Genomic DNA, 20,224 nt, shown 5'->3' with positions numbered 1-20,224 from the left:
ATAATAATAACAACCATTATTATTATTATTATTACTATTACTATTATTATTAATAATAATAAATTTATTTAGAATAAAAATGGCAGTTCCGTCTGTGTTTCCGGTTTGCGGCGGATGTTGCGGAAGATGAAAACTGACGGACTTCCTTTCAGTCCGTCAGGTTAAAGCAGCCCGTGAATTTGAGTCCAATGGTGTGAACTGACAGTTTGAGGGTATTTATTACATTTGCATTTAAAAGGATAATGAAGAAGCTTTACGATATTGATTTATATTAGCTCCACTATTTCAGACGTTTTTAAGGACGTTGAAGGGATATTTACAATAAGTCAGCTAAGTTAAATGTGGTGTACTTTGAAAATACATGCATTCACGAAGTTAGATTTGTGACCTTTATTCCGTGTATATTTAAAATCCTAACCTGTAAACAATGAAACTTACGTTGGAATTGATCAGGTTGTACCTTTATATTTTTCATCTCTAGGGTATTTCGTAGCTCAGGATGTGGACTAAAGGTTATTGTCCAAAGGCGAGGCTGGTCGCGAAGACAGCCACCAAACTGTGGTCCAGCAAGCCTCCAGAACCTTCTCGCCCTGTCCCTTCTGCTCAGCCGCGGCCACAAGTCCAAAAACTCAGACGCAGACAAGAACGGGAAAAGACTATACTGTCAGCTCAACATAATGTAAGCCAAGTAGACTAAGCACACAGACTGAAGTACTAAAAAGCAAAGACTTTATAAAGTGTGTAATTTCATGGGATGAAATACTAATATCTTTCTATCAAACTTTTAAGTAGTCAGAAAACTAACTTGAAGTGCATATAATGCACAACAGATAAAATTTTGTCAATGCTAATAGACAAGTTGCATCCCAATGATTTAACAGTTTGTGGATGCACCCTTAGAAGCACTAATATAAGGTAGCTGTATAGAGACAGCTATTCTCTAGTTAAGATATGCTTTTTAGAGGTGTATGTATGGACTTTTAGTTCACAGATAATTTGTCCATTGGGGTATTAAAGTATTCTGAATCTAAAATTTTAGTCATGTAATGGGTATTGAGAGCAGGACCCAAAATGCAGACAGCACCAGTTAGAGAGGATGCAGGAATCAAAATGACTCAACTTTATTTTAACTCAGCAAGCTTCAACAATTCTGCAACTGAAAAACTTCACTGAAGGTTAAATTATTCAGTTAAGGCAGGTGTAATGACAGGCAATGACAACCAGGTGTGAGCCACACATACATTAAAAAAACATAGATTAAGAGAAAAGTGCCACGACCTTGCAGTATCAGACTGGCACACTCATGCCAGTCTGATACTGTATGGCCACAGTCTTAATTATTTAAAACAATAGACTTCAAATTGTCAAGAAATTGCCTTATACCCCTTTTCAAAATACACTTGCTTCTTGAATGTCATTGGTGGTTTCATTCCTTTGTAGCATTGTGTTATTGCAAAACTGTCATACTGAAAAAAACTGACAGACCAGAAAAAATAAACTACTTTATAAAAGTATTTTCATTTCATTGTGATAAATTAATTTAGAGCAAAATATCAGCGCTTTCTCTCGCTGGGTGCTTTCGCTTTATCTGTCTGTCTGAATCTATCAATCTTATTTATCTATCTAATCTAACAAATTGACTTTATATTGTTTTCTGTGAAGAGGTATGGGCCAGTTTGACAAGGAAACTAGCCCCTCTTTGGCCCCTGTCTTGAACTTCTCATGCATGAATTGATGGATACATGATTGCTACCAAAATATCACTATTTCAGAATGAACAGTGCCTGCTGAATACATATTTTTGCTTTCAGAAAGTTGGAGATCAAACATTAAACTGGAGTGAAAAACAGAAAATAGCATACATGGCTCAAACACCTGCTGGGACAAAGAAAGGTGACTTTGAACAAATTACTACATAAACTAATGCAATGTGTGTCTAGTTATTTGGGAATTTATGTGCTTGTTTTCAGATACCAGCGTGCCTTTTCCATCTTCATACAGTCCAGATTATGTGGAGTCCTGCTGGTATCAGTGGTGGGAGAAAGAGGGATTTTTCAACCCTGACCAACATGTGAGAAATCTTAAAATATTAAAAATATATATATATATATATATATATATTGATTCAGATAAGTAAAGTGGTGACTTTTGGATGAGAAACATACTTTCTCATCCTAAATGCACAATTTAAGGAAAAATTGTTGGACATATGTGTGGTGAGGCAACCTGTTGTGTAAGCTTACCTGTATGCAAGGGGTTGGTTGGTTTGCAGTTGTATATTTTTTTGACAGTTTGTCAAGATGAAACAAAAAATAAACAGCCCAAAATTATAAATTTACCTTTAATTCCCAGGTGGCACAATCTAACTTATCCGTTGTTTTATTGTACCCTCCAAGATTGAAACCAGACATTTACATACATAATACAGAAAGACAAGTCTGCATTTTTTCCACACTGTGATGTGAAATTAGAATATACTTTTTCTGTTTTAAGTTAAGTTGGATTACAAAAAAATGTTTCTACTTGCAGAATGGTAGATAATGAGAGAGATATTTTTTTTATCTGAAAAGACATGTGTCAGCAAGGTGACCTACAGTTGGAAAGGACCAAAATTTCTGCCAACTATTGTGAGAAGCTTGTGGAAGGATGTCCATATACTAATGAAGTGTATATAAACTTTTGACTTTAAAGAAAGTAATAAAAATTGTCTTAAAAATTATCTCCCACATTATTCTGGCATTTAACAAATAGATAAAAAATGGTAATCTTAATTGACTTAAACAGGTAAGTTTATTCTGATTTTACATCAGTTTGAAAAAAATGTTTGTCTTTTTATATAATGTAACGTCTAGTTTCAACTGTGTCTTTGTAGATGTTCGAATTTGCTTTTAACATGCCCAACAAATGGCTAATAGAATATAAAATAATTATATGACAAAGCAAACCAAAGTAGAGTACAATGTTGCACCAATCTTTGTGCAACATTGTACTTAAAATACTTAAAATTGTATCTTCAAGCAATTTTAAGTTAGAAGTTAAAATTCCATTGTACAACAAAGTAATTATAAGAAGTTTTATTAACTGTAATAGTAATAACTGTGACATATTGTGAAGTAATGTCAAAAAACAATTTCCTTAATAGTCCCACCAGTACACATTGATGTTATGTGACCATGATCAAATAGATTTGAACAAAAAAGAATAGTTTCAGGGAAGAGTAAGTAAAAACACAAGTCCATGTCATATATTTGCTGAGGTTACTTTGAAAAGTAAAAGTTCAGTCCAGATATTGTCATGATTTGCGGTGAGAGGTGGTGAGGCAGGACGCTGTAGACCCAGGTAGATGAGGAATGAAGGTTTAATGATGTGTAAACGGTACAGATGATCCAAAAAACAGTCCTAAATCCCTGGCAGCACTGCTGAGCGGAAACCAGGGCTTAACATAGGTAGCGACAGGGTAAACGACAGGACTGAGAAACATGTACAGCTGACAAGATGCCAAGTGAGACGAGGCCCTGACGACAACAAAGGACACAGGTGGGATTAAATACAAGGAGACGAGACACACCTGGGAGTAATCAAGGGGCGATAGAACGACACAGACGCACAGAGACAAGTCAAAATAAATACACAGAAAAACACAGATCCTGACAGATACCTCATAAACATAGTAAAACACATTCTGATAAGTTACCTTTTGTTTTTCTTTTCAGCAAGTCTGATTTTCCTTCCAAATATTGAGTCTTTATGGGATGACAACACAATATTCTGTTAGAAAAAAAATCCTACATTATTACACTCACAAGGATGCCTGTTTTATATTTGGCATGTCACTGAACATATTTTCACACTCACTCCTTGTTTATGACAAAAACAATTTTATTCCGCACTTTGCAAGCCCCATGGTTATAGGTAAGCATGATTAAACTTGAGATTCTTGTAGTTTCCTTCCACTCATTTAAAGCACACCACTTTAAAGTTTGTCACAAAAGGATCAAAATATATTTAGACAAGTCTGTCTAAATTATATTGTGACAGTTTTGGTGCAACCTTAGGGTTTTTTTGAGTATACACACAGACAAAATTGTTGGTACTCTTTGGTTAATAAAAGAAAAATCCAATGGTCTGACAAAGGTAATAATAACAATTTAATGAAAACGAACAAATGAAAATCAGATATTGCTTTTCAAACATGCTTCAACAGAATTACATTAGAAAATAAACTCATGAAACAGGGTTGGACAAAAATGAAAATAATGTGACCAAAGAAACATGTTAAATCAAGATGTGTCCATGAATTAGCAGGTTTTTCTTTCATTAACCGAGGGGTACCAACAGCATGTTTGAAAAGCAATATCTGACTTTCATTTGTTCATTTTCATAAAATTGTTATTCATTATTACCTTTGTCAGACCATTGGATTTTTCTTTTATTAACCAAAGAGTACCAACAATTTTGTCTATGTGTGTAATTGAAATCAGTTCAGTAAGACTTTATTGTATCCACAGAGACACTGCTAAGAAGTACATGCCAATCCTAAATTTAGGCTGTTCAGTCTCATCTCACAACAACAAATGATCCAAATACAAACTTAGTCTGGACTAACTTTGTACTTTGGCAATATTGTAGTTTTGGATGTCTGTCTGTTAATGCATTGATTAATCTTTGTTATTGATTTCTATCTATGATGTATGTAAATTGTTCAGGAGAGATTGTCTCATCATGTGGATCAGACGTTTTCTTTATGTATTCCTCCGCCAAACGTGACCGGTACTCTTCATCTGGGCCATGCTCTTACTGTAGCTGTACAGGACGCTCTGGTTCGATGGTAACAGTCAAAAACAGGCTTCATTAACAATCTGATGCTTCACATTTAGTCAAAAATATTTTTGAAAAACTTTCATTTTGTCATTTGCTAGGAGAAGGATGCAGGGTCACAGAGTTCTGTGGGTGCCTGGATGTGACCATGCAGGAATTGCAACTCAGGTATGACAACTTTGTCTTCTTTGTCATAAATCTCGGTGTAGGCTCATTTTCAGTCTATTGCCCAGGCCTATGCCATAGGACACACACAAAAAAGACAAAGACTGACATTATTTTATAGATAATTTTGGTGTTTTAAAAAAATGAAGAGTTGTTTTTGTCTATTTGACTGTAAATGTAGGATTTGCTCATGTTCCTTAAGATGCCGACTACTTGTCAGTCTGTAGTTTCCACTCCATCCAGTCTGTAACAAGAAGTAAACTCGGAGACTGAGAAAATGGAGGAAATTTAAAATACTGAAGTGGTAATAGTACTAGTAGGAGCAAGACTGTATGTCTGCAGCCTGGAGACTTTCCATGTCTTGGCAGTTGTCGCATGGCATTTGTCAGGTGATTTTAAGAATAGAATTAGAATTTGTCACTGAATATGTACATTGAGATAAAATCCAGCAACAAATATATACAAAGTAAAAATAAATATGATGATATTTACAAAACCAACTAATACTTATATTTGGTATCCTGGCCACACCTCGGAAAGGTCACCAATGTTCCATGTTTTCTCCAATTTTGGATAAAGCAATCCATTGTGATTTAATTTAATCATAAAGCCTTAGAAATGTCTTGGCAAGACAAAATTCTAGATGTTATTGATTTTGTTTATATGCCTTTCTTTTTTTTAAATTGGAACATTGTGCCTCTGTTATGAGCTCGCTTGGCGTACTTCAGTTTGTCCAATAGGTCAGGATGTATGATTTTCCCCAGATTTCTGTTGCGAGGAAATGGACATTATAAGTTGTTGTCTATATCTCTCCTTGTGCTATCCAGGAGGCAGAAAAATGTATCATGTGAGACACAATTACTAGGAAAACAATAGCAGTAGGCAATTGAAGTCAAACTACATTTGTAATTTAGCTTGACGTAACTCATCATATTCTAAACCTTGACCATGCTTGCTATATTTTTGTTTGTTGAAACATTTGAAACATGTACTATATAATGCAGTGTTTTTCTCACTCCGGTAAATGTTTTTTTGTGTGCATTAGACAGTGGTGGAGAGAAGACTTCTGAGGAAAACTGGGAAGCGCAGACAAGATTTTTCGAGAGAAGAATTTTTACAGGAAGTCTGGAAATGGAAAAATGAGTAAATTTTTAGTTTTTATTTTTCTTTAAACCAATTTGGAGGAACACTTACTTTCCTCCAAATTGCATAAGTCTGATATGATTCTGTCATAAACATAACATAATACCTATCATGAACATGGAGTCTTCATGAATGTTTATGACTGTGATAATTGAAGGCACTTTTCCAATGGCAAGTCACTGGTTAATATCCAGTTCGGTTTTTTCCCCATATAGTGAGCTTTTCCATTACATAGTCTGTTCTTTGCTAATGCGGGCTTAATATGACCATGCAGCAACTGTGGTTAACTCTTTGCTGATGTTTGCAGTCAGACCATGTTTGCAGGTTTATCTGAGTTCATCTCAGATAACTCAGGAAAGGAAATATCAACTTAGGTATGACAACCTGTTAAAACTCATCTTCCTGTTCCTTGATGATGGTCTGACTGGTTAATTGCTAAGTCGGGATGTCCTACAGCTAGCTGTTAATAACAAAGTTTATGATGTTCTGACTTCTACGTCTGACATGGTTCAGGCATTGATGGACGCAGGCAGTGAATTCAGAACTGGTGTTTATTGTGGGATCGGCTTTTTCACATTCAGACAGGCCAATGTCAGAGCCAGGTAGTCCAAATCCAGGTCAGGCAGTTCCAGATCTCGGGGTCAGACGGCGATTCAAAAGCCAGGAGGTCCAAATCCGATGGAGTAGGTCAGCTAGCAGTAGTTTAAATTGTTGACAGCTAACTTTACATAGAAATTGAAATATATTTTCTTCTGAAATTAAATCTAAATTTAATACAAAGCATACTCATATCTCTTAACAGGCCCGCTTCCTTTTACTAATCCTTTTACGATTATTGGAGAATTGAAAGGCGCAAAACTCTCAGATATATAGATAAACAAATAAAACTCAGAGACGAATCCTTTACTACCACGGATGCATCAATAGAAAAACATTGTTTCCAAAATCCCCCAAAATCTCAAAATCCCCAAATCTCCCCGTTCTTTGTCAATAGGCTCTTTTTATAGCTTCCCAATGACAGTAAAGTGTAGGGGGGAGAGTTTTGACCAATTCCAAATAGCTATGTTGGTTTGCGTCAAGATTCTTGGCTGCCCATTGACTGAGTGTGTGTTGGAGTTTCTCTGGAACGCTAATGACCTCTTGATCTGAACATCTGCTCCACATCAGAACTGCCAAATAAGCCATCCATCCATCCATCCATTTTCCGGTCACCCTTCTCCCTAACGGGGTCGGGAGGTGCTGGTGCCTATCTCCGGCTGCGTTCCAGGCGAGAGGCGGGGTCACCTGGACAGGTCGCCAGTCTGTCGCAGGGCAACACAGAGAGACAAACAGGACAAACAATCATCCACACACACTCACACACCTGGGGAGAATTTGGAAAGACCAATTAACCTGACAGTCATGTTTTTGGATTGTGGGAGGAAGCCGGAGAACCTGGAGAGAACCCATGCATGCACAGGGAGAACATGCAAACTCCGTGCAGAAAGACCCTGGGCCGGGAATCAAACCCAGGACCTTCTTGCTGCAAGGCAACAGTGCTACCAACTGCGCCACTGTGCAGCCCCACAAATAAGCCAATTAATCACAGTTGTTGTTCTTTTCTATCTAAACAGCTTACTTCCCAACACGTGTTTTGGTCCAACTTTTGTGGGTTTCAAGCAAGAAAGTCAGATCAGGTCGACCTTTCTGGCGCCAACAATCTTTTTGCAAAAACAACTCCATAAAAAGTATTTCCACGCTAATATATGGCCGTTGTAACTTATTATAGGTATGAAGACTCCTTTATGTTCATGACAGGTATTGTTCATTGTTTATGACAGTGTCATGTCACTTTTATTGCCACCCCTTCAATTAAAGTGTTCCCAATTTGGTTGAATGATGTGTTCAGTGTTTGCTTCAGTCTCCCTGACCTCTTTTCCTATGTCCCAGGAAAGGAGAAGAGATTTATCACCAGCTGAGGACGCTTGGTGCTTCTCTGGACTGGAGCAGAGCCTGTTTCACTATGGATCCAGTGAGGCTTTTAATGACGTATATTCCTACCCTGTGATATCACCCAGTTTTTAAAATTTTTGTGTGTAAAATTTGCATCTGTCTAGCATCCTAGAGAACAAAAATAGTAAGAGCCCGTACTGTCAAAATGTCTTTAATGAAATAGTAAATAGCTGTCATACTATTTAATTGACTACAAATTGATAGATTCTACAAACTCAACAAACACATTTGCATTTCATTATTGTGATACTACTTAGCAGTATGTCAAACATCATATGATGCATCGCTAGTGCCACATTCCATGTAGACACCTAAAGCAGTTTCACAAAACTAGGGTAGCGGATTAAGACGATTTTTTCCTGGCTTAATTAAGCCTCGATTCGGTTTCACAAAAGCAGTAGCACATGAGTTACCATTGCAATTTATACTGTGTAGCCAATCTGCTACAAATCAGGCTAACAGCCAGGTTTAGTTAAGCCCGGTGTCTTATCTGTTAAGTCAGTGGTCGCCGCTGTAGGTTTTTAAGTCTAGCTAAAAAACTACAACACCTCGACTCTTCAAACCTGGAATAGGTTATTCTCAACTAGTAGCAGAATATTTAAAACCAAGTGTGGGATCTGTAAAATTTTGTGTGATTTGTGAAATTTCAGCTTTTTTTGCATCTAGACCACATGAGAATTTAATTCCTTCTTCTCTGAAATTTTCTTTTTTTTTGGTTTCAGCTTTTTGTTTTCTTTCCAAAAGATGCTGAAGGTAGTGAAAAGTTAGTTGAAATTTCCCTTTATTGAAGTTTCACAAATTGGAATCTTGGTTTTAGATATTCTGCTAGTAATTGACAATAATCTTGTCCAGGTTTGAAGAGTCTAAGACTTGTAGTTTTTGAACCACAGCAGTTCTAGTGTGATCCAGATACGTAAAGTGCTGGGATTGCCCTTGCGATTTGTTCACAAATGAGATAAAGATTTCACAAATAACAAGCTTGGGTTTAAACCTAGACCAGGTTTTGAAGAGTCTAGGTGTTGTACTTTAGGAGATGGAGCAATTCTACTGTGGCATAGATGCATAAAATTGTTGAAATCAACTTTTATTGAAGTTTCACAAATCACACAAAAGTTTCACAAATCCCACTGTTGGTTTTAAATATCCTGATATTAGGCGAGAATAACCTAGTATAGGTTTGAAGAGTATAGGTGTTACCGTTTTTTTAACAAGAGTAGATAAAAGATGCTGAATATAGTGAAAAATTAGTTTAAACCATTCTCTATTTAAGTTTCACAAATCATATAAATGTTTCACAAATCACAAAGTTGTGATTTATCTGGTAAAAAGACATAAAAAGTGCTGTGCTGGGATTGCTCTTGCCCTTGAGATGAGATAAAGATTTCAGAAATCACAAGCTTGGTTTTAAACAAGCAAGTCTAAATTTGAAGGGTCTAGGTTTTGGAATTAGAACAGTTATAGTGTGGTCTAAATACTTAAAAAGTGGTGAAATCACCTTTTATTGAAGATTTGCAACTCACAAACTTGATTTTAAATATTTTACGATTGAAACAGAATAAACTAGTTCAGGTTTGCAGAGACTATATGTTGTAGATTTTTACCTATAGTAGATAAAAGATGATGAAGGTAGTGAAAAATTTTGTGGAATCACCCTTTAGACATTTTCCAAATTGGAAGCTGCAATCTGAAACCAATTTCAGCTTCTTATTGTAGCAGCAGTTTTTTTTTTCTTTTGTACGATGTGCTTCATTTCCGTACCCTACAATAAAATATTTTTGTTTGGTGTTAGCGAAGGATCAATGAATCTGTGAACAATCTCATGGTCTGCTGAAGAAATCTGTTGAAGCCTCTGTATTGTAACCGTTGTGAAATTCAAATTTTCAGACCGGTTTAAAAGTGTCCTATATATCGAAATATAGAAATATATCATCTATATATACCTAGCCTGCTTACTGCTCCACCTAAAAATGGTGCCCCTTGCAAACTGTTAATGACGTAGATGGAGGAGAACGTTCCTGTGCAGCTAAAAACATTGAATAAGATCTGGAGGAGGTGACCAATCCTTAGCATTAAGTACAAGTTTAAGATTGATGTCTCACAGGTGAGCCAGAAGTTACAACTGTTGACTACATAGTGAACAGAGACCATTTAATGTTAGAAGAACAGATATTGGAATAGAAAGCTTCATGCACACGGACCTGGAAATGCTAACTGCAGTGTTAACTGCTAAGAGATTTTTTCAAATGTGTCTACATTTACAGATCTTTAGATATTTTTATGGTGAATATATCTACCAACATAAGATAAATAAATAATATGCATGAATAGGTTCAAAAATATTCATATCTCTGGAAGATTTAATAACTCTTACTTTCTCCACCGACCCTCAACAAGTTTTGTTGTTTTCTCTGCTCTTCATCAGCGTTGTTCTTCAGCTCGCTGCCTCTGCTGTGTTATGGTGTAAATGCAGTGGATTTCAGTCTGATTTGGTCATTTCTTCTGGATCCCATCTAGCATTCATTCAGGTCACTTTCTTTGAAAGCCTACTAGCACAAGTGCAAACTGCAGATTGCCATGTTAGTTGACATACTGCCTTCCTACCTGGATGAATCTCACCTAAGTTTAAAATCCGTTTTTATTTTCTGTTGTTTTTTTCCCCTCACCATGTCCAGATCAATTGCAGCCTGAACAGCCACACATAAACAACTTGAGAGAACAAAACCTCCTTGAGCTCAGGAGTCAGACTGTAGCCGGTGGGCTCCGTTCTCTGCTCTTTTCCAGTTACGTCACAGAAACAGCGAGTTTAGTGTTAGGGACCAAAAGCAGCAACCAGATTTACAGTTTGGCCTCAGAAACTATTTTTTCTACCATGTAAAAGAACCTGAAATATGCACTGTAAGCTTGGCTCGACATAACTGCACCTCCTGACCCTGGGTTGGTCTTTGTGAAACAGACAAAGCCAGGATGAACTAATGACACTATGTCAAGCCTGACTTTATGCATTATCCTGGATTTTGTGATCCGACTTTTGTGAAACAGCCCTCTGCTAATGTTTGGACCGAAATATAAACAATTGTTATGATCAGCAATTTCATTTAAGATAAATATTGAAATAACAGAAAAACAAAGGTATTCTCTGTATCAGGACAGAGTGATTTAAATGAAATCTTGCATACTGCATATTTAATCATTGGATTTCAAGAATATGTATTTGTCAGTTTGAGCATATGGGTTAGCTGGTTCATCCTATGTTGTGAAATAATTACAATTTTACATAATTCATACTAAACCACATATTGCAGATTCTATAGTGTCACAAAAATTTGACCAAAATGGAAAAATGGAAAAACTGAAGAAACCTCAAAGTAGTCTTTTCAGCATGACAATGTATTTTATGCCCGGTCTGCAATCCCCCCCAAAACCATACAAAGCTTATAAGTCCCCAGCTTCCACTTTCTGATTCACCAGAATCTTCCTTGAGGCCAAGCAAACGTCTCTCCTCATAACCTCTCAGAATTCTTCCCATATCCCAACTTATTACCAAGTCTTGAAAACGCTGGTGTCTAAGTGGTTATCCCATTTAGACATGATAAGGTGTTAGCTCTCACTCTCTTAACTCCGCCGCACTATTCTTACCTGCACTGTGGCACAGCGCATATGACCAAGGCACATACACAAAATAGCATGTGATGATTGGCTGCATAACGAAAGTGAACTGTATCGTTCGTTAGCTGGATGCCTGTCACTCTCTGAGTTCGATCGCAAAGTAGTACAAAAAAAAATGTCATTGGTCCATAGTCAAAACTGATGTCTGAGCTCAATGTCCAGTTTATGTTGGATTTTATTTTATGCGCTACATAGATTTTCTTGTGCGCTCAGAATATGCGAGCAGTTTGCGATTGTGCGGGCGCGCAGCTTAGAGGAAACATCGTCACCAAGGTACACTGCACCTCCCACAAGTATATTGTTTCCTCCCACAAGTGGTGAACCCATGGGAAGGGGGATCCACATTTCCTCTTCGGACTATGTTCAACTCTGATCCATGGTAAAGGCCCAGCCACCAGGCCTTTTCCAGTGTGCCCCACCTTCCCTAATGAGGGAACCCAGGCCTGGTTCCTAATGGGGGCCCTGAAACCTGCATCCTCACGAGGGAACACTGTGTCTACAGATATAACTTATCATAAGGGGTGTTTGGACTGCATTTTGTTTTATTCCTCACTTAGGACCCAGGTTATGAAGCCCCAGACCTCTTTGTGCTTAGAATCATTGTAACAGTCAAATCCCTCCTTTTCAGTGGTTCTGAGGAGGAGAGTCCATCGGATAATTAAACCTCGGATTCAAGAGGAACAGTGAGGATTTTGTCCTGGCCATTGGACACTCAACAAAGTTTATATTCTTAGCAGGGTCCTGGAGGGTGCATGATAGTTTACCCACTCAGTCTTCATATGTTAGGTTATGAAGAATATGTTTTTTACATATTTGTTAAAACTGTCTTTTTTTTGACAGTTTGAGATGAGCAGAAAGGTTTTCTGCTTTCTTCCACTGCTAACTACAGAAAAACACTTCTCAGCTTGTGTTTTTCTTTTCAGATTTTGGAGTAGTGTATATCTTTAGACAGCAATAGTAGCACTGGCAGGAGGTAGAGGAGCTCCAACCTTTCACATATTATCCATGTCGTACTGTCAACACTTAGTGGATTGTTATTTAACCTTTTTCTAACCAGTTAAATTGATTGAAAACAAATTCAAACTTTTGACAGTATTGATGTTTTAATGTTCAGAAAACATTGCACCATACAAAAAAAACATCATACAGCAAAAAACAGAAGAATCAGATTACTTATTGTTCTTGTACAAAAGCATAACAAAAAATCATTTCAATACCACCCATCCAAAGAAGTCAGAATCAGAAAACATAATCGGGGAAGACAGGTGCCTGGGGCCACAGCGGTCAGAGGCACTGCGTTTTTCATTAAGTCAGAAAAGGAAAACATGAGGTTATGAGGAAGTGGAAAAAACTCTATCCCTACAATCCAGACAGAGTTTGAGGTTGCAAGAAAAAAAGACCCTTCACAATAAAAGCTTATGATGCAGTCGCTGGATCATTGTGTCATGGTGATCCTTTTGATTTAGCTCTTGATTTACTGGCCAACCTACGTTCCTACCCTCATCTATTGTCATGCTTTGGGTAGTTACCACAAGAATGGGATTGTGGATGTAAGCGCTTGAAAGGAGTTTTCTCTGCAGGGCATCTGGACTCCCTCCAAGAGATAGAGTGAGAAACTCTTTCATTTGGGAGGGACTAAGAGTAAAGCCATAGCTTCTCCATTCAGTTAAGGTGGCTCAACATCTGGTAAGGATGGACACTACCCTGGTAAGGTCCCACCAGGAGGAGAACCAAAAGAAGACTGAGGACACAGTGGAGGGACTATGTTTTTCTGCTGGATTCAGGAACTCCTTGCGGTTCCCCTGGAGGAGCTGGCCCAAGTGGTTGAGGAGAGGGAAACCTGGGCTTCTGATTAGACTGCTGCCTGAGTCTAGACCCTGGATAAGTGGAAGATGATGGCTGGATTTAATGAGGGAACCCAATCCCTATCATAATTGACAGACTATTTTCAACAGTTTTTTCCTTCCTACTAAAAGCAAATACTTATTTTTACTGTAAATGCAAATATTTTCTGAGGCTCTGCTGATTTCAATTCAATTGATTCAGTTTGCTGTCATGGACAGGGATGATCAGCTCTCTGGGGGCTTTTTTAAGTCAACTGAGAGGTATTTGTTCTTCCTTGTGTAGGAAGCAGCAAATCCATTTACTACAGAAATTTGTATTTCTATGTTGTTTCAGTATCTATCAAATAAAACATCTTTCACTGTCTTAAATTTGTATGATTTCAGGGTTTTAGCAGAGCTGTAACTGAGGCTTTTGTCAGACTATGTGATTCTGGTCTTATTTACCGCTCAGAGGGTTTGGTCAACTGGAGCTGTGCTCTTCAGTCTGCAATCTCTGACATAGAGGTAAGAAACTCCCTATATTAGATGTTTTGGTCTGTCTTTATTTTGCCTAAATTTTATGGTTTCAACTGGATGTTTCATAATATTAACTTCAAGCCCAATTTTCCAAGTTCAAAAGATTTTTGAAATGCAACTCGTTTGTCATTGACTAAGACTGTGAAATGGAACATTATTTCTTTCAGGTTGACAAATTCAGAATGCAGAATTATTACTTTTATGACAAGTTATGCTGAACTGAAACTGGGCAGTAATGTAATTTTTTTAGGTAGCAGCAGGGAAAACAAATACATTTAAAATTTACATTCACAAATGAACATATTTTATTTTGTTCATGTAGTGCACATTTTGAGTTATGATTGAACACTATTGTAATTTTCTGTCCAAAGAGTAACTTGAAGTTGTTCATTTGTCTGAGGTGGAGACCAAAGATGTTTCTGGGCCAACCTTAATGTCTGTCCCTGGATATGATAATAAGGTGGAATTTGGAACAATGTTCACCTTTGCGTATACTGTTGAAGGCCATGGTGAGTATTGGTGGGTGGAAAAATCAACAATGGTCTTTCATTTCGTCTGCTTTGTGTTATATTGATATCTACAAATGTCAATATATCTATTGATCTACTGATCGATCGTTTTATTGATATAGATATGTTTATCGATATATGTGTATGTATATGTATTTACATATACATGAATGCACATACTTTTATCACAATTTATTGTGAACCTTATAATTATATGTAAACATACATATACTTAGGGACATAAGGTTAAGGATAAATTGTGATAAAACTCAAGCTATTCAGTTCAGAAAACAGTGCCATGTATTGACAATATTTATATTTAGTTTTGGGCCTTTTATTTGGTCTATAATAAAAACATAAATATTTTTGATTTACTGTGGATGAATATGTTACATTTCAAAAAGGTATTAAAGTTCATTCAGACTCAGCTGGAAGAGCATGAGTTTCAGTAATAAATAAAGGTGTGAACAGAACTCCTAAAATGATGTTTATGGAGATATGGGTTGAGAACCATGTGAAGTCAAATTTCTTGTAGATATTGTCAGATTATTGAATAAGTTTTATTAATATGCCAGATCAAAACACACTGATCGAAAGGACTAGTGAGTGTGAGAACCACTGTCCAGGACGAAACAACTAAGATCCATAAATACATCAGGGACAAAGCCTCAACAGACAATGTGCTCAGTGAATGTCTCAGACAAGAGGGAACGGAGGTTGAGGTGCCAGAGATACCATCATGGGAGGACAAGCCCCTACATGGGATGTACCACCAGCAAATAACCCAAGTGGCTGATATCAGTAAATCCTACCAATGGCTGGAAAAAGCTGGACTCAAGGACAGCACAGAGGCCCTCATCCTGGCCGCCCAGGAACAGGCCCTAAACACCAGAGCAATAGAGGCCCAGATCTACCACACCAGACAAGACCCAAGGTGTAGGTTGTGCAAGGAGGCCCCTGAGACAGTCCAGCACATCACAGCAGGGTGCAAGATACTGGCAGGGAAAGCATACATGGAACGACATAACCAAGTGGCAGGCATAGTGCCCGATGACCACAGTGGTGCCTGTGGTCATCGGGGCCCTCGGGGCAGTAACCCCCAAACTGGAGCAATGGCTACAACAGATTCCAGGAACAACATCAGACATCTCAGTCCAGAAATGTACAGTCCTTGGCACAGCCAAGATACTGCAGGACCCTCAAGCTCCCAGGCCTCTGGTAGAGGACCCGAGTTCAGAGGATAAGAACCAGCCGCGGTGGGTGAGAAGGGAATTTTTATATATGTGTGTGTGTGTGTGTGTATCAGACGGTGAAGTGGTAGTGTCTACGACTCGTCCAGAGACGATGCTTGGAGATGTGGCTGTAGCTGTTCACCCTGATGATCCTCGATATCAGGTGAGTACTTACAAGATGATATGAAGTTGTGTTGCTAAATACAGTATCATTGGTGTCACTGTTGTGTGGACTTTGCTGTCTCTCAAAAAAAGTGGATTTACTTGTTACATTATGCAATGGAATAAAAGACCATTGATTAAGTCTGGAATTCACGCATTATCACATTGAAAAACTTTGACATTCAATAATGTCAAAGTATATTGACATTATGTCTTTCATATCTTTTGCTAAAGCTAAACTTTAGCAAAAGATATGAACTTAGTTATTCTAGAACACAAAACCATAAAGTACCTTGGTCACTGAAACATGCTGGACAATATAATTTTCTCTTGTGTTCCTGAAAAGTTATCTGACAAGCCAGAAGTTCTGATAAAAGAATTCATGACAACACACCTCAAAATTTCCCTCCGACATTGTTAAACAGATTACCTTCCACTCCATTCATTGTTTTGGATCGAATACAAACAAACCCCCAAGACCAATTATCACCAAACTGGAACTCTACAAATATACTACTAAAAGTATTGATCAAAAATATAGGAAAGGAACTACATTCAGACTTAGCAACCAGTATCTATAATAATACTGGCCAGGGTGAAATTTCAGGGTGTCTCTGAAAATTACAACCTGCCTTTTCTAAACTGTTAAACATTTTCCGTATGTCATTTATTCTGTATTGTACTCTTTGATTTAGATTTGTATTTGTATTTCCCCCCTCTCAGTAATTTGTAATCAATTTAATCACAGTCACCTACTATGTATTTATTTTTTGCTAATAATTATTTTTTTGTTTCAACTAATTTTTTTTTTCTTTTTTCAGTCACTTCATTAATGCACATGTATATTAGTAGAACACCACTTCATACATTGAAACACAAACATCCAAATAAGCTCATTCAAATTGAGCTTTTTTGGATGAGCTCAATTTGTCTACCCAGCACTGACTTATTCTCAAATGAACAAGTTCAAAAAAGGGATACAGCGAATTAAACTGGTATCTTGGAATATGTACAACTTTAAAACCCAGCCAAAAGAATTAAAATAGTCACTCACCTGGAAAATCTGACATATACTTTTTACAAGAACCCCATCTTTCAAATTCTGAATTAAAAAGCATAAAATTTTACCAGTCACATATCAGTGTGTAATATAATTTTATTGCATCAAATATTCATTAAATCTATATTCTCTTGTAGACTCATAATCATCACTATGTTAATTCTAACATAACATATTCTTGATAACATTTATGAACTAAATAATGATTATTAATTTTTTTAATGTTTTTTTATTTTTTTTTTACTTTTGAGGATGAGAAGGGAGGAATTGGCCAGGAAGGGAAAAGGAAGGAAGGACCAGTCTTAGAAAAACACTGGATTAGACATTGGCATTTCAATTGTTAAAATTTAACCACAAAACAACATTGTGACATCTTCTCAACATTGGTTCAGTTAATTGGCTAGAACTGGATCATTGCTTGGTGGTTCATCAATTGTTAACCTCAACCATAAATGTAATTTTTTTAATCATAATTCAATATTGAATTACCATCTTTTGCAACCTGCTTAAGAAGGAAACTTGGATGTGTATTCTTTGTAGTGACTTGTAGATGTTTTTTTGTCAACACATTACACATAAACAGTAAGAATTTTTACTGACAAGTAAGAAAATGTACAGTAATAAAAAAAGGTCAAACAGCACCTCCCTGGAGGGGGACCAGAGACCAATTTCCACTACAAATGCACCGATTAAGCCGATAAACATACCGATGTTTTTTTTTTTTTTTTTTCAGTATCTGCATCGAACACCAATGTAGTTATTGATTATCTGATCAATATCAACATTGATTAGACATCGGCATTTCAAACATTACAATTTGACCACAAAAAAATATTGATTCAATGACATCTCTTCAACAATGGTTACTTGGCTAAAATTAGATAATTTTTTGATGGTTAATCCACCGTCAATCATCAGCCTCAACCAATAATCAACCTTTTTGACCATAATTCATTGTTGAATTACCATTGTTTGCTATCTGGGGATCATTACAAGAGGACCCTGGAGAGGAAACTCCAGAAGGAAAACACCAGAGAGGCCTAGAGAGGGATGAGGAATATCACCAGGTTCAGGTCAGCAGACAGTAATGCGGTTTAGGGCAGCATTGATAGAGCCAACTCAACCTGTTTTTTTAACAGATTTGACACTGTGGTCCCTTCACCTCCCTCCTACATTCCCATAAATACTATTGCTGCTGTCCACCCATCGTCTGCAGTAAACATCACCGCTGAAAATGTTAGAGGACAGCAGGTATGACTCCATCCTGGCAAGGCTGCCCTGTTAGTGTGAGTCCAAGGGTGCTCAAAGCCTGTGCTATCAAGCTCTGTGGAGTCCTCCAGCATATCTTCAACATGAGCCTGCACCTACAGAAGGTCCCTGTGATGTGGAAAACATCCTTGTTCTGGTGCCAAAGACTACAGGCCTGTGGTCCTGACCTCCCACATCATGAAGTCCCTGAAGAGACTAGTCCTGGAGCAGCTCAGACCTCTGGTCCAATCACCCCTTGCAGATTGCCTACCAGCCCAAACTTGGATCTTCCTGCTCAGCTGTGTATAGACTCACCTTAACCAGCCGGTGAGCTCTGTGAAAATTGTTTTTTGACTTCTTCAGTGCATTCAACACTATTTGTCCGGCTCTACTGGGTGAGAAACTGACAGCAATGCAGATGGATCCCCCCTTGAAAGACCACAGTTCGTGCACCTTAATGCTCTATACAACTGACTTCTGTCATCTCTAGAAGTTCTCAGATGACCTACCTGTGGTTGGTTGCATCAGTGATGATGAGGTTGAGTACTTGGCTGTTGTAAGCAACTTTGTCGCCTGGTGTGGGCTGAACCACCTGCAGCTCAATGTGACAAAGTCCCAGGAACGGGTGGTGGATATGAGGAGGAGGACCAAGATGACAATGACTCCTGTTACCATCATGAGGGTCAGTGTGGACATTGTTGAGAATTATGAATATCTGGGTCTCCACATTGACAATAAACTGAACTGGTGAAGAAAACTGTCGCTTCGAAGAGGAAGGGCCAAAATCATCTCTACCTTCTGAGGCTGCTGAGGTCCTTCAACATCTGCCAGACCTTGCTTAGGATGTTTTATGAATCTGTGGTTGCCAGTGCCATTCTGTATGCTGTGGTGTGCTGGGGCAGCAGACTGAAGGTGGAAGACACCAACAGACTGAATAGACTGATCCTCAAGGCCAGTGGCATTGTTGGAGTGGCGCTGGACTCTCTGACAGATTTATCAGAGACAAGGGTCCTGTCCAAGATGCAGGTTATCCTGGACAAAGACTCTCATCCACTCATCCATAACGTGCTGGCTGGCTGGCTGGCTGACTGCAGGAGCACCTTCAACCAGAAACTTATTCTACCAACATACATCACAGAGCGACACAGGAAATCATTTCTGCCTGGAGCCATTAGTCTTTACAATGCCGAATTTTAGTAACTTAAATTAAACATTATCTGCATTCATTTATAGGTTTATACGTGAACATATTTGGATGTGCGTGCTTATTTAGTTATTTTCAATCATATTGAAATACTTACATCACTTATTAATATTTAACACCTTGAATGGAGTAACTTGTCAACAAATAAGCAATTTCCCCTTGGGAATCAATAAAGTATTCTATTCTGTTCTATTCTTGTCTTCTCTTTTCTTTTCCTTAATGTAATTCACACAGTTAGTTGTTTTTGATATGTCTAATGGGTTCTAAATTGCACAGCAGTTAAAACTAACTTGGACTCTCAGTTCTTTCTTATTCTGCAAATTTGAAATAAGCAGAAATTTGATAAAAATGACATTAATTCAAAGCCACGTTTTCACTTTGCTCCCACTGTAGTAGATGAAATAAAATTCAGATGACTTGCATTTATGGCATGCTTATGTGGTCCATAAGCATACTCTGACAGACGTTAAACAATAACTGTTTTGCCTGATGAACTGTTTGAAACCTCTCTGAATTCCCTCTTCACTGGGCCATGCCTGGACTCTCCAGGTTGGACCAGTCTGAACTCTTCCCCTGTTTTAGTCTTGTTACCATTTTGCCTGCTTTATATGATTATTGAAACCACATCATTGAAACCTGATTATTATTGGCAAATTGATATAATG

At 37.7% G+C, this 20,224-nt stretch overlaps 1 protein-coding gene across 2 annotated transcripts in view; it reads left to right on the top strand.

Annotated features, from left to right (window-relative positions):
* The first annotated feature begins 141 nt into the window (after positions 1–141).
* vars2 (valyl-tRNA synthetase 2, mitochondrial) overlaps positions 142–20,224 on the top strand; it is a 35,226-nt gene continuing 15,143 nt past the window's right edge. Inside the window, exons 1-11 of one of the 2 annotated variants that reach the window (XM_055021870.1) lie at positions 142–212; positions 482–679; positions 1,812–1,893; positions 1,971–2,071; positions 4,707–4,828; positions 4,920–4,986; positions 6,029–6,126; positions 8,056–8,137; positions 14,013–14,132; positions 14,545–14,653; positions 15,960–16,048. In XM_055021870.1, the coding sequence (XP_054877845.1) occupies positions 500–679; positions 1,812–1,893; positions 1,971–2,071; positions 4,707–4,828; positions 4,920–4,986; positions 6,029–6,126; positions 8,056–8,137; positions 14,013–14,132; positions 14,545–14,653; positions 15,960–16,048 (1,050 nt within the window). In that variant the 5' untranslated portion in view covers positions 142–212; positions 482–499. Of the gene's footprint in view, positions 213–481; positions 680–1,811; positions 1,894–1,970; positions 2,072–4,706; positions 4,829–4,919; positions 4,987–6,028; positions 6,127–8,055; positions 8,138–14,012; positions 14,133–14,544; positions 14,654–15,959; positions 16,049–20,224 lie in introns of those variants that run through there. The other variant, XM_055021871.1, reaches the window with a different exon arrangement.

Source organism: Poeciliopsis prolifica, unplaced genomic scaffold, assembly GCF_027474105.1.
Source record: "Poeciliopsis prolifica strain line A6 unplaced genomic scaffold, Auburn_PproV2 SCAFFOLD080, whole genome shotgun sequence".
In the NCBI taxonomy this organism is placed as follows: domain Eukaryota; kingdom Metazoa; phylum Chordata; class Actinopteri; order Cyprinodontiformes; family Poeciliidae; genus Poeciliopsis; species Poeciliopsis prolifica.
Note: the sequence above shows the minus strand (reverse complement) of the source record. Positions and strands in the feature narration are given on the sequence as shown.